General features: G+C 41.9%; 1 protein-coding gene across 1 annotated transcript in view; it reads right to left on the bottom strand.

Annotated features, from left to right (window-relative positions):
- Window positions 1-15,338, bottom strand: part of mbtd1 (mbt domain containing 1) — a 79,731-nt gene that overhangs the window by 35,871 nt on the left and 28,522 nt on the right. The window contains exon 9 of the mRNA XM_077550731.1: window positions 201-435. Within this exon, the coding sequence (XP_077406857.1) occupies window positions 201-435 (235 nt within the window). The remainder of the gene's footprint in view (window positions 1-200; window positions 436-15,338) is intronic.

Below are 15,338 nucleotides of genomic sequence, written 5' to 3'. Positions count from 1 at the left end.
TACGACTTTGGGACACTTGAAGAATTTAAAATAGAACATATTTATACGTTTTTGGGAGCAAATGAGTTCATATTGTTGAATTTCTAGGAAAACTTCAGGTTTTCGAGGGTGACTCTTAAGTCACCCATGGGTTTTAGAGACATGTTTTGCCAGGCGCCTTAATGGGTTAAAACATCAAAAAAGTGGTCTCATAAACCCACCAGATCTTTTAAAGCGATGTCCAATGCTGCGTGACCATCCAATATTATGAATTAGAGGGCTGTACATGTGACACCAGAAATCATCTGATCCATCCTGGCTCTCTTCATAGACCAGCCTGAGCCGACCTCCAATCACTTGCTCCACCAAGGCCACTCGCGTCCGGCACAGATAGTTTTTATCCACCACCTCTACCCGCATCAGCTTCTTAAAGGGGAACTGTGTATTTTCATGAACCTAAGATGAAAGTGAGAAAGTATACAAATCAACACATATGAAAAGTTGACACATTGACATTGTGATAATAACAATAGCCACCATATATCCCAAACTAGAAAAATTCCCGCGGAAATTTTGAATGGGACTGCTGACTCTTTGGTAATGAGCTGAACAGTTTAAAATTTAAACCACTGGAATCGGTCAAGAAATGTGGAAGTTAACCATAATGAACATCAACTAAAAGTATCTCACTGTCCCTGAAAATGTATTTCAAAAAAATGTAAATGAGCTGAACAGTTTAAAATTTAAATGACTGGAATCGGTCAAGAAATGTGGAAGTTAACCATTATCTAAAAATATGTCACTGTCACTTTAAGAGCGCACACACATTTTTGACTTGGAGCCGTCACGCGCCCCACATTCCATTGAGATTGCATGAGAGAAGCACCCCTTGAACAAAAGCCTCTCACGACTTAACGGTTGAAGATACAGATTCAAGAAATGGCTCGTTAGAACGGCAAGGTTTTGGGGAACACGAGCATGTTCTCATTTTCTTAATCGGATAAAAAATGACCAAATGAAAGCAGGTTGAAAACTTATGATTTATCAGAAATGGAGAGAGGAAGGCGCCTGAAATTAACATGTAAAAGACAGGCGAATTAGTCCGACTTCTCTTGCTTAAGGTGAAAATAAAGGTACTAAATGACACCTTAGCCAAATAAAAGTTAGTTTGTCTAAAAGAAGACACTCGTGACTACAAAATGTGAGAATTTGATGTCTAGTGAGCAAAGATTGTGGCCATGGTGACGAGTTGAAGTGACGCCACGCACCCACATTGCATTGAGATTGAATGAGAGACATACACCTCAAAGAAGAGCCTCCCACGACTTAACTCTTCAAGATACAGATTCAAGAAATGGCTCGTTAGAACGGCAAGGGTTTGGGGAACACGAGCATGTTCTCATTTTCTTAATCGGATAAAAAATGACCAAATGAGAGCAGGTTGAAAACTTAGGATTTATCCGAAATGAAGAGGAAAAAGTCGCCCAAATTAACATGGGAGAGATAGGCGAGAGAGTCCAACTTCTACTCGCTGAAAGGAAAAATAAAGGTACTAAAGGACACCTTAGCCAAATAAAAGTTAGTTTGTCTGAAAGAAGACACTCGTGACTACAAAATGTGAGAATTTGACGTCTAGTGACAAAAGATTGTGGCCATGGTGATGAGTTGAAGTGAAACTTTTGACTTTTGGCAAGAGGGCGCACACACATTTTTGACTTGGAGCCGTCACGCGCCCCACATTCCATTGAGATTGCATGAGAGAAGCACCCCTTCAACAAAAGCCTCTCACGACTTAACGGTTGAAGATACAGATTCAAGAAATGGCTCGTTAGAACGGCAAGGGTTTGGGGAACACGAGCATGTTCTCATTTTCTTAATCGGATAAAAAATGACCAAATGAGAGCAGGTTGAAAACTATGATTTATCAGAAATGGAGAGAGGAAGGCGCCTGAAATTAACATGTAAAAGACAGGCGAATTAGTCCGACTTCTCTTGCTTAAGGTGAAAATAAAGGTACTAAATGACACCTTAGCCAAATAAAAGTTAGTTTGTCTGAAAGAAGACACTCGTGACTACAAAATGTGAGAATTTGATGTCTCGTGAGCAAAGATTGTGGCCATGGTGACGAGTTGAAGTGACGTCACGCACCCACATTGCATTGAGATTGAATGAGAGACGTACACCTCAAAGAACAGCCTCCCCCGACTTAACTCTTCAAGATACAGATTCAAGAAATGGCTCGTTAGAACGGCAAGGGTTTGGGGAACACGAGCATGTTCTCATTTTTTTAATCGGATGAAAAATGACCAAATGAGAGCAGGTTGAAAACTTAGGATTTATCCGAAATGAAGAGGAAAAAGTCGCCCAAATTAACATGGGAGAGATAGGCGAGAGAGTCCAACTTCTACTCGCTTAAAGGGAAAATAAAGGTACTAAATGACACCTTAGCCAAATAAAAGTTAGTTTGTCTGAAAGAAGACACTCGTGACTACAAAATGTGAGAATTTGACGTCTAGTGACAAAAGATTGTGGCCATGGTGACGAGTTGAAGTGAAACTTTTGCAAATAGAAGTAGACTTTCCTTTTTTCCCGCCACTCTAAAGTTAATTGGTCAACAGAGTGCGGTAGAAGCCTAATTCACTCACTGTCTTTGAACCCGCACAGAGGGGAGAGCTTTCATTCCTTAAAAAAGATTTCGACACTGAGCTAAAGATGGGAAAAACTCCTACAAAATGAGCTAAAATTCGTATCGGTCGGATAACGTATGCGCGCGCAGCGTGTCTTGAAAAAAGGTGCTTAAGGTGTGTGATTTTGTCTTTCCATTTCCCATTCATTCCTATGGCACTTTTTGGGGTATTGCGTCGCCATGGTAAGTGGGAATTCCTAGAAAAATAATGCCGCACCGAGTCCGATCGAGCCGCATCGTTTGATACCTCATTTGTCCCGGTGCGATCTACGGTACGGGCCGCATTTTAGCGGAAAAATCGGTGGAAGATGATATAAGAACTAGAAAAATTCCCGCGGAAATTTTGAATGGGACTGCTGACTCTTTGGTAATGAGCTGAACAGTTTAAAATTTAAACCACTGGAATCGCTCAAGAAATGTGGAAGTTAACCATAATCAACATCAACTAAAAGTATCTCACTGTCCCTGAAAATGTATTTTAAAAAATGTAAATGAGCTGAACATTTTAAAATTTAAATGACTGGAATCGGTCAAGAAATGTGGAAGTTAACCATAATCTAAAAATATGTCACTGTCACTTTAAGAGCACATACATTTTTGACTTGGAGACGTCACGCGCCCCACATTCCATTGAGATCGCATGAGAGAAGCACCCCTTGTACAAAAGCCTCTCACGACTTAACGGTTGAAGATACAGATTCAAGAAATGGCTCGTTAGAACGGCAAGGGTTTGGGGAACACGAGCATGTTCTCATTTTCTTAATCGGATAAAAAATGACCAAATGAGAGCAGGTTGAAAACTTATGATTTATCAGAAATGGAGAGAGGAAGGCGCCTGAAATTAACATGTACAAGACAGGCGAATTAGTCCGACTTCTCTTGCTTAAGGTGAAAATAAAGGTACTAAATGACACCTTAGCCAAATAAAAGTTAGTTTGTCTGAAAGAAGACACTCGTGACTACAAAATGTGAGAATTTGATGTCTAGTGACAAAAGATCGTTGCCATGGTGACGAGTTGAAGTGACGTCACGCACCCACATTGCATTGAGATTGAATGAGAGAAGCACCCCTTCAACAAAAGCCTCTCGCGACTTAACGGTTGAAGATACAGATTCAAGAAAGGGCTCGTTAGAACGGCAAGGGTTTGGGGAACACGAGCATGTTCTCATTTTCTTAATCGGATAAAAAATGACCAAATGAGAGCAGGTTGAAAACTTATGATTTATCAGAAATGGAGAGAGGAAGGCGCCTGAAATTAACATGTACAAGACAGGCGAATTAGTCCGACTTCTCTTGCTTAAGGTGAAAATAAAGGTACTAAATGACACCTTAGCCAAATAAAAGTTAGTTTGTCTGAAAGAAGACACTCGTGACTACAAATTGTGAGAATTTGACGTCTAGTGACAAAAGATCGTTGCCATGGTGACGAGTTGAAGTGACGTCACGCACCCACATTGCATTGAGATTGAATGAGAGAAGCACCCCTTCAACAAAAGCCTCTCGCGACTTAACGGTTGAAGATACAGATTCAAGAAAGGGCTCGTTAGAACGGCAAGGGTTTGGGGAACACGAGCATGTTCTCATTTTCTTAATCGGATAAAAAATGACCAAATGAGAGCAGGTTGAAAACTTATGATTTATCAGAAATGGAGAGAGCAAGGCGCCTGAAATTAACATGGCAGAGATAGGCGAGTTGGTCCGACTTGTCCGAGCTTAAAGGGAAAATAAAGGTACTAAATGACACCTTAACCAAATAAAAGTTAGTTTGTCTGAAAGAAGACACTCGTGACTACAAAATGTGAGAATTTGACGTCTAGTGACAAAAGATTGTGGCAGTGGTGACGAGTTGAAGTGAAATTTTTTGTAATACATTATTTGGTTCCCGGCACTGGATGACTAATTAGCCAACAGAGTGTGTGAGAAAGCTAATTCAGCCACTGTCTTTGAACCCGAACAGGGGGGGGGCTTTCATTCCTTAAAAAAGATTTCGACACTGAGCTAAAGATGGGAAAAATTCCTACAAAATGAGCTAAAATTCGTATCGGTCGGATAACGTATGCGCGCGCAGCGTGTCTTGGAAAAAGGTGCTTGAAGTGTGATTTTTTTCCCATTCATTCCCAATGGGGAGTTAATTTGGGAGTTTTTTGGGAATAGCGTCGCCATGGTAACTGGGAATTCTTAGAAAAATAATAGCGCAGCGAGTCAGATCGAGCCGCATCGTTTGATACCTCATTTGTGCCGGTGCGATGTACGGTACGGGCCGCATTTTAGCGGAAAAATCGTGGAATAATATATAATAATAATAACGACAAGAAAAATAAACCACTGTCCTAGGTAGAATAACAATATGTGCCTGCTTGCTTCGCAAAGCAGTCCCATAATAATTTACGCAACAATAAACCCCTTTTTCTAGGAATAGTAATATGTGCTGCTTGCTTGCTACGCTCAGCAGTCCCATAATAAACCACTGTCCTAGGTAGAATAACAATATGTGCCTGCTTGCTCCGCTCACAAAACAACTCCGCTGCACCCGCCCATTTCCTGGTTTCAAGCGAGGCAGAGGAGCACTCCAGCCATCGCCAAAGTCATAAAAATACAGTATATGAATAGGGCTGGAAGATATAAACAGTATATTCAATATAAGGTATAATACATTTTGCCGAAGGTAGAGATTTTGACTCTACCGTCTTACCGCAGTAGCGCATGTTGATGACGTCATCATATAGCGTATGTTGATGATGTCATTATATGGCACATGTTGATGACATTGTCATCTGCGTCCCGGCCTGCCGCATGGCTCGCACTCAACGTAACAAATAAGGGTAAAAAAAATATATTAGAGGTGGTTCATGAAGCTTCATTTTCCATCACTATTTGCAACCATTTCAGTCTCTTTGTGTTAGGGTTAGGGTAAACCTAGACTTGTGCTGTTCACAATAGCCACTCGGAGACGCGGCCAAATAAATGAGACTGACTGATTGTACGTTCCATTTGAGCTTTCCATTCAGAATGAATAAGCACGCGCGGTGAGGTTTGCGTGCGGGTAGCAAAATCATGACTGCAATATTTCATTCATGGTGGTCTATATGAAATTGTAGAGAAGGTTCAACGGTGATGTGAAAGCAAAATGTTTGTAGTCTGTATATATTGTGTATTTTTGTCATGAAGCAGGACAGCCAGCGGGCGCGTCTTCATGGTTTAAAAGGAATCCTGATTGTAATGACAGGTTGGCTCTATATCGGTGAGATTAATTTTTCCAAAATAATTTCCAGTTTAATACATTTTGTAGAAACCTTATTTGGACCATTGTTATTTATGTCTCAACGCATTCAGTGCATAGTGACGTAGAATGGCGGCTGGCTCTCTGCCGAGCAATGTGAAACGCATATAAAGAAAACAAGGTAAGCCTCCGTTACGTAACGTTCCTAAAGGGATGATCAAATCTCTTGAATGCGTCAAACTGTTGAATGCGGTGAATGATGGCCCCAGAAACATAGTACCACAAACGTATGTGTGTGTGTATGTGTGTGTGCGCTCTTTAATTCACCTGAAACGTATACATTTTTCGCCGAGCCTGAGGAGTGTGCAAAGTTTGGTGAGTTTTCGTAAATGTTTAGGTCCCCAAAAATGAGATTGTTTACAAAGAAGAAGAAGAAGAAGAAGAAGAAATCAAAGACCCTTCACCATCACCGGATTATCAGAATCCCGACAGAATCATGAAGTTATCAGGAGACCACAGGAAGATATCATGTTAACATGTGTGACAGTTGGAAATGGAAACTAATTTTTGTTAAACTGCAAGAATGTTAAACGTAGCTTAGAATAGCCCAAAGCACATCTGTTGTCAACACATCTCTAAACAGATACCCAGTTTGAATGGACCTGGACGCTTGTGGAACTGCCTTTTCGTGTGGATAGTGACGACGTTTTGGGGGCTTTAAAACGCAAAAATTTGAAACCACCCTTCTTCTTTTTGGCTTTTCCGTTCAGGGGTCGCCACAGCGAATCAGTTGCCTCCATATAACCCTGTCCTCTGCTCTCACACCAACTACTTTCATGTCCTCTTTAACTACATCCATAAACCTCCATGTTTGATTTTTGCGTCGGATGCCCTTCCTGACATAACCGTCTGTATTTATCCGGGCTTGGAACCGGCACAAGAATACACTAAAAGTTTGGAACCACCCTCCAGAGTGGAAAAAACGAATATGATCCGCCCGCTATGTTCCCATATACACGGCCCACAACGCAAAACTCCGCTTAGATTGCTCACATCGCATACGTGTTTAAGTAACATGGTCATAACTGTGCAACGGCCATCCAGCTCCTCTGGCTGCTATAATAAACCAACAGGAGTCCATCCAGTGACTTTTTTTTTTTTGCACTAGTAACCATCATTTTGGTTTTCATGGTACATGAGTGGCAATCAGCTCAGAGATCAGATTGTGCCGTGGCCCGGCCTCACTGATCTAAATATATGACTGGATAGCCGATAGGCCAAGACTTTTGAAGCTACGATGTCGCCATATTGCTCCTCCCAAGAAATGTTTCTCAGCATCCGATGTTATATATTTACAGTATTGAAATTAAAGAACATTTGAGACAGTACTTAGTAGAACCAGCTGTATATGTTAAACATAAACAAGAGGACTTCAGTTATTTTACAATTATGCTTAATGATGTTTACAGGAGGAAACTTGTATATTTTTATTAAAGAATTATAACTGTAATTGAACAAAAGATGCATCTGTCAAATCTAATATTGGGGTCTTAGGAACTGAGCGATAAAGAAAAAGGAGGTGGAAATAAGCGATAAAAGAAAAAGAGGGTCTTCAACGCAGCACAAAAGAAAAAGAGGGTCTTCAACGCAGCACATAGGCTACCTTCCACTTGTTATTAGGGCCCGTGCAGCTACTGCTGCGAGGTCCCTATTGTTTTTCGTTTGTATTATTATGGCCCGTGCATAGTGGGCTGGGTAGCAGCCAAGGGTGGCGACCTTGGCGGATCGATCCCCGGCTACAGAAGGCTCTTGGGATATGGAATGTCACCTCACTGGCGGGGAAGGAGCCCGAGCTGGTGTGTGAGGCAGAGAAGTTCCGGCTAGACATACTGTAGTTTGACTCGCCTCCACACACAGCATGGCTCTGGTACCAGTCTTCTTGAGAGGGGTTTGACTCTCTTCCACTCTGGAGTTGCCCATGGAAAGAGGCACAGGGCGGGTGTGGGCATACTTATTGCCCCCCGGCTTGACGCCTATGTGTTGGGGTATACACCGGTAGAGAGAAGGTAGCTTCGCTCCGCCTTCGGGTGGGGGGACGGGTCCTAACTATTGTTTTTGTCTACACACCAAATAGCAGTGCAGAGTACCCACCCTTTTTGGAGTCCTTAGAGGGTATGGTGCAGAGCGCTCCCCCTGGGGACTCCCTCCTTCTGCTGGGGGACTTCAACGCTCACGTAGACAATGACAGTGAAACCTGAGGGGCGTGATTGGGAGGAACGGCCACCCCGATTAGAACCTATTAAAGTTTTGTTGTTGGACTTCTGTGCTCGTCACGGACTGTCTATAACGGACACTATGTTCAAAAATAAGGTTGTCCATATGTACACTTGGTACCGGGAGACCCTCGGCCACAGTTCGATGATCGACTTTGTAGTCGTGTCATCGGATTTGCAGCCGCATGTGTTGGACACTCGGGTGAAGAGAGGGGCGGAGCTGTCAACTGATCACCACTTGGTGGTGTGTTGGCTCCGATGGTGGGGGAAGATGTCAGTTAGACCTAGCAGACCTAAACGTATTCTGAGGGTTTGCTGGGAATGTCTGGTAGAATCCCCTGTTAGAAAGAGTTTCAACGCCTACCTCAGGCAGAACTTCTCCCTTGTTCCGGTTTCAGGAAGAGCAGTGTGTTTTTTCTCCCAGCTGCGGATCAGTGGACCAGCTCTACACCCTCGGCAGGATCCTCGAGGGTGCATGGGAGTACACGATCAGTCTACATGTGTTTTGTGGATTTGGAGAAGGCTTCCAACCAGGTCACTTGGGGAGTCCTGTGGAGGGGTGCTTCGGGAGTACATGGTACCGAGCCACCCTGATTCGGACTGTTCAGTCCCTGTACGACCAGTGTCAGAGTTTGGTTCGCAATGCCGGCAGTAAGTCTGATTCGTTTTCAGTGAGGGTTGGCTGCCCAAGGATGCCCTTTGTCACAGATTCTGTTAATAACTTTTATGGACAGAATTTCTATGTGCAGCCGAGGCGTTAAAGGAGTCCAAATTGGTGGCCTCAACATTGCATCTCTGCTTTTTGCAGATGATGTGGTGCTGTTGGTTTCATCAAGTCATGATCTCCAACTCTCACTGGAGAGATTCGCAATCGAGTGTGAAGCGGTTAGGATGAAAATCAGCACCTCCAAATCCGAGACCATGGTCCTCAGTCGGAAAAGGGTGGCGTGTCCTCTCCGGGTTGGGGATGAGATCCTGCCCCAAGTGGAAGAGTTTAAGTATCTTGGGGTCTTGTTTCAAAGTGAGGGCAGGATGGAGTGGGAGTTTGACAGGCAGATCGGTGCAGCGTCTGCAGTGATACGGACTCTGTATCGGTCCGTTGTGGTGAAGAAGGAGCTGAGCTGAAAGGCAATGCTCTTGATTTGCCAGTCGATCTACGTTCCTGCCCTCAGCTATGGTCACAAGCTTTGGGCCATGACCGAAAGAACAAGTTCCCGGATATAAGCGACCGAAATGAGCAGGGTGTCCGGGCTCTCCCTTAGAGATAATATGAGAAACTCAGTCATCCGGGAGGGAGTAAGAGTCGAGCTGCTGTTCCTCTGCATTGAGAGGAGTCAGCTGAGGTGGCTCGGGCATCTGGTTCGGATGCCTCCTGGATGCATCCCTGGAGAGGTGTCCCGGGCATGTACCACAGGCGGGAGGCCCTGGGGACAACCCAGGACACGCTGGAGAGACTATGTCTCTCGGACGGCCTGGGAATGCCTTGGGATCCCACCGGTAGAGTTGGTTGAAGTGGTTGGGGACAAAATAGTCTGGGCTTCCCTCTTAAAGCTGCTAGCCCCCGCGACCCAACCTCGGATAAGTGGTAGAAGATGGATAGATAGACTTTAGTTTGTTGACCTGAAATGTTAGTCTCTAGTGCCTAATGCTAATCGTGATTGCGAACAGTTTAGCATATGCTAATTTTGTTGTTTAATAATGCTCATGCACAGCAGATAATGGATGGATGGTTACAGCCACTCAATTCGGTGACGCATGTGTGAACTAAATGGTGATTACTGTTTGTTTACCTGCAATGGTAATAGCTAGCGCGTGAATGCTAATCATGATTGCTAACCGATTGTTGGTGTTTAATAAAGCATATGTATACAAGATAATAAATTATGAGTACTTATATACATTCAAATTACGTCTAAACTTAGTGGATTAACCAAAAAAATAAAAATATTTTTCTAATTGTGTGTCTGTGTGTGTGTGTGGGGTGGGATAATCGAGTGGAACAAGTCCCATGCACATGCTTCAAAAAATCCCAAACTTCACATGTATGTTAGTAATCACAGTGAAGGCATATGATAATATTCAGTTATACATTTTGCGCCAAGTAATGTAATTTATTTTATTTTTTTCTACTGTGCCGAGCCCTTTGAAGTGACCCTGTTTGTCAGAAAAGTCTTCTCATTCACTCCCAGCCATTTTCACTGAAGCAACCCCCTTTGCTCCCGGCTGTTTTACTGGATTTTGACTGATTTTGCAAGGCACACAGAATATTGTGTTGTATTGCTATAAAAACATGGAAGATTAGAGTCTCTTCTTTCATCAGGAAAAAAAGTATCTTTGTATCTGTTTACGTTTTGCAGCAATTAGCCTTAGAATATAGCTCATCATTATTCACAAATCTGTTTGAAACACTGGGGAAAAGAGCCTTTTTGCAACATGGCCCAGGTTGATCTCTGATACTTTGCTGCCACTTGCTGGCTGTTTTTGTAATACCTACCACTGCTTCAAGTGTTTTTTAGTTCAAAGGCTGCATCAAAGCCTTGTTTGCTATAGCATAAAAAAACAGGTATTAATACGTTTTTGGGACAATGGCAATATTTAAAATACAACTTTATTATATGTTTTTGGGAGCAAGTGAGCTAATATGTTTATCATGCCTCAGATCGAATATTGTGACTTTTCGACAAAGGCTGGCAGTTAGGGTTAGTTAGTTAGTCGGACAATCTACCGTGACAATAAAAGCTGCTTTAACTTGACCCAGATGAAATTTGGTAGTCTCTTGTAGCCATATGCTAAAATGAACTTCTTTTTTTTTTTTATATACGATCCACATTTACAGGGGTCATACTTTTGCCCACTTCTACAAGACGTTTCATCCGATTTACTTCAAACTTGGCCTGTACCATCTCAAGATTTTCCCCCCTGTTGTTTTCCTAGGTCTTGAGTTTTCAAAATACTATATGACAGTGCAGTCAAATTTTGCGTATAATATTTCCTTCACAACGAAAGAGGGAATGCTTAAAAACTCGCTCCAAAAAAATCCCAAATTGCACATGTATATTAATAGTGGTGGCCTGAAGACATCAAAATGATAATATTCGGTTCTGTCTTTTTTTCCCCTTCACATTTTTATCTGCATCAACGAGCCCATTTAATAGATAAAAAAAACAATAAAAAATTTGTCAGAATAGCCATAAAATATTGATCATGGATCAGACTGAATATTTTGGCCCCGCCAAAAGTCATTATGGTGCCGCAAAGTCTGATGATCCACCATGACAATAAAAGCTGCTCTAACTTCACCCAGATGATCCCGTCTTCTCAAAATTTCACATAATTGATAAGAGTCCAGGAGGCCTGAAGACATCTACGGACTTATTTTTCATTTTAGTGGTACTGCCACCTACTGGCAAAAGTAAATACAATTTTTTTGGTGGGGTGGGTTCCTCCTAGCGCCTAGGTCCGCAATTAGTGGACTACAGTCCACCTCTATGTGGACCCGGGGGGCGAACAAAACAAAGCACACCACTATGAGTGACTGACTGGCCGAAAGAGAGAGTGTGTGTGCGTGCGTGCATGTAAATACCGCCCAACCCTAACAGGAAGTTCACCATGTTTTATTTACTTTAAATTTTGCCCCATTTTCTGCCTATTAAAAGAGGTCACACTTTAAAGAACTCATCCCACTGATTTGATCTTATTGACTTGAATCTATGGGTGTTACATCTAAAGATGTTCCTGATGAAAAGTAAAAGCAAAACTATTTGCCGAATGGTGTTGGTGTGGACACACTTGGTTTGCCAAGAAAAATTATGCTGATATTAACTTGAATAAAGATGTTTGAAAGTGTCTCACACAGAAGTGATATCATCAGCCAACAGAAAAGCACCTTCAGATGATGTCCTTCCTAAGCGACAAATTTGCTGCTTGACTTTTGGCTCCAATGGCTCACCTCGTCAGCTTTTTCATTTAACGCAGCTGAAATACAGCGCTAGGTAAGAAATGTGTTACTTTTTTTATTTAACCATGTTGTTTATTAAATATTGCCAGAGGTGCGTAATAACGAGTTACATTTACTCCGTTACATTTACTTTAGCAACTTTTTGAATTTTTTCTTTACTTCTAATAGTACTTTTACCACACAATACTTTTTACTTGAGTAGATGTGTGAAGAAGAAACGCTACTCTCACTCCGATATATTGGGCTACACTAGAGCCGTGTTACTCCCGCCCCCCATTCATACATTAGATTTACTTTATTTTTGCCAGAGTTGCCGACAGTGGTTCTACCACATGGCTGTGTTTTACCAATCAGACGTAGCAACAACAATCACATGACTCCCTCCCTTCTACCAATCAGACGTAACAATGCAGTCACATGGCCACATACACAAACTTAAGCCGCAGCCCCCAGCGGCATTTGGGTAATGGTAGCAGCAGCTCTCTCCGATGATGGAACCGAAGAGAACAAACATTCCACAGCCTTACAGCTCCTCACCGCCCCAGAGTCCAACTGCCTACCGTCCTCACCGTCCATCTATTACAACCTATCCCTGGCATCATAGACAAAGCATGTTTCGCGTACACACCGTGCGGGAGAGCAGCCACATAATAATGCAGTGTTTCTTCTGTGTCTGCCAAAACAAACCGAGACATCGGCATACACAAACTCACGTCGAACTGGAGGAAACATGTCGCGGTAAGTTCAACCTACTAGTAAATTCCCCTGCTGTATTTAGGCAGGTGTTTGTCTTATGTTATAGAATCCCAGTCTTTAAAATTACTTTTTTTGAGAGACTCTTTTGTAAACATTTTGTACATAAACGAAACAGACCACTGTACATGTTCTAATGGAGGCATGAATTTGTGGTAGCCGCTAATGTCACTAATTATGAACGGTAAAGATAGTTTTAGTAATTGATAAACAATTGACTGCATAATGTCAGAGCCTGGTTAAAAAACATATCAACGTTTAGCTGTTTTATTCAATGTACCAATAATAGCATATACAAAAATAAAAGCTTTAGGCTGAAAAGTACAAGTTTCTTATTTTTGTGCTGGATGGATATTTTACAAAAATTTAGTGATCACAATATTTTCAGTGTACACTTAGATTTAATACATTAATCATCACAAATCCTACTCTAACAGGCCTACTCTCTGGCATGTACACAAGCTGCCATATTCAGTGGTTTTATACAGTAAATGAGATTGTTGAAAAGCAGTGAAAAACAGATTTGGAAACTTGAGTTTGTTACTAACTAAATTGAAAATACTAAAACTATAATAACCCTGGTTGTAATACAAGTTGGAGGATAAGCAGATAGACAGCAGGCAATATTTTTGACTGTATTAACTCTTTGACTGCCAGACGTTTTCAGAAACGGGATGTCGCCAGTGCCAGCCGATTTAAGCATTTTGACTGATCTTTCAAGGTCCACAGAAAATGTTGTGTTTGGACTATGGAAACACACATACTACCAAATGAAAGATTGGACTCTCATCTTTCATCAGAAAAAAAAAGTTTGTTTCTACCTTATTCCGTTCTTCAGTAATCAACAATAGAAAATGGTTACTTTCACCGAAATGCTCTGTTTTGAGACAAAAAGCGGAGAAAAAGAGCTTTTTGTGAAACGATGTTATTTCATGCACTCTAGTGAATTCTACACTTCTTTTTGTCCATGAATGATGCCAAAAACACCTAAATAGTGCTTTACTTCTGTAATACACCACCACCAAAAATGAAAAAGTGTTTTTAATTTGCAAAATACGTTTATTTCCATTCAACAGTGTAACAATTTGACAAAACAATTTCGCAAACTATTTACAAATGTGTGCAACTGTGGTACTATTTACAATTATGTGGATGTTTCAAATACAGTTTTTCTTTTTGTAACGCTCTCCTGCGTGCAAGGAGAGGGAGCAGGGTTTGCACAACAGATAACTTTCCCTTTCCATTGTCCGTTTCGCGTGCAGACGGCCTTTTTTTCCCGGGGAATAGCAAGTAGCAGACTGTACACACTCCTTCGATGAATATGCATTGGACTCGGGGCACTCTTCGTCGTCCGATTGAACGTCCGCCTGAGCGTGCTCGGTTGTGCTCCGCGTTTTCCGGTGTTGGCATCGCTACCCCGTGAACCTTTTATGACGTCGTCATAGCCGCCGCGTCAACGCTTCCAACTTCGCCGTCAACCGCGGAGTCACCATCATCATCATCGATGATGATCATCGTCGTCATCAATGTGCTCTTTATAGCTTTGGTCGATGCTTTTCGTCTTTGAAAAAAACGGCTCGACCGTGAGTTGCTTGCAACCGGTCGCCATTATGGCTTCTTCAGCCATTGTCCCCTCAACACTCTAGCCCCGCCTCACGTCTTCTGCTGATGCCTACCCAATCTTGTCAAAAGAGAGTCATTGCTGCCATCTACGGGCCAAAAATAGTCATTAGGCTCACTAGACCTGCTTGAAACTTTCAACACAGCTGGGGAAGGCTTTCCTCCACCCGTTTAAAAAAAATAAAAATAAAAATTGGATGATGTCTTTTAACTCTTTGACTGCCAGACGTTTTCAGAAAAGGGATGCCGTGGGTGCCAGCCGATTTAAGCATTTTTGACTGATTTCAAGGTCCACAGAAAATTATGTGTTTGGACTATGGAAACACAAATACTACCAAATGAAAGTTGGACTATCATCTTTCATCAGAAAAAAAAGTTTGTTTCTACCTTATTCCGTTTTTCAGTAATCAACAATAGAAAATGGTTAGTTTCACCTCTGTTTTGGAACAAACGTCTTTTAACGTCTTTGGCACTCCTCCATAGGATTTTACTAAACGTTATTTAACGTTTTTGGCAGACAAAGAGTTAACGTCATTGGCGGCCCTCCGTAGGTTTTTACTTGACGTCTTTTAACGTCAGTGGCAGTGAAAGAGTTAACGTCCTTGGCGGCCCTAAGTAGGTTTTTACTAAACGTCATTTAACGTTTTGGCAGTCAAAGAGTTAATCGTATTGTGAACGCGTTGAACATTTGGTGCCATGTTGATATATAGAAATTTCATGCTAAATATTGACGTCTTGAGTTCAATTTGAGTTCAATTTGAGTTCATGAATGGAAGTGAATAAACAGGACTTACGTTACTGTTTACTTAGCTTTAATCGTTACATTTGTTTAATGATCTTTAACATTA

This window comes from Vanacampus margaritifer, chromosome 18, assembly GCF_051991255.1.
Source record: "Vanacampus margaritifer isolate UIUO_Vmar chromosome 18, RoL_Vmar_1.0, whole genome shotgun sequence".
NCBI lineage: Eukaryota > Metazoa > Chordata > Actinopteri > Syngnathiformes > Syngnathidae > Vanacampus > Vanacampus margaritifer.
Note: the sequence above shows the minus strand (reverse complement) of the source record. Positions and strands in the feature narration are given on the sequence as shown.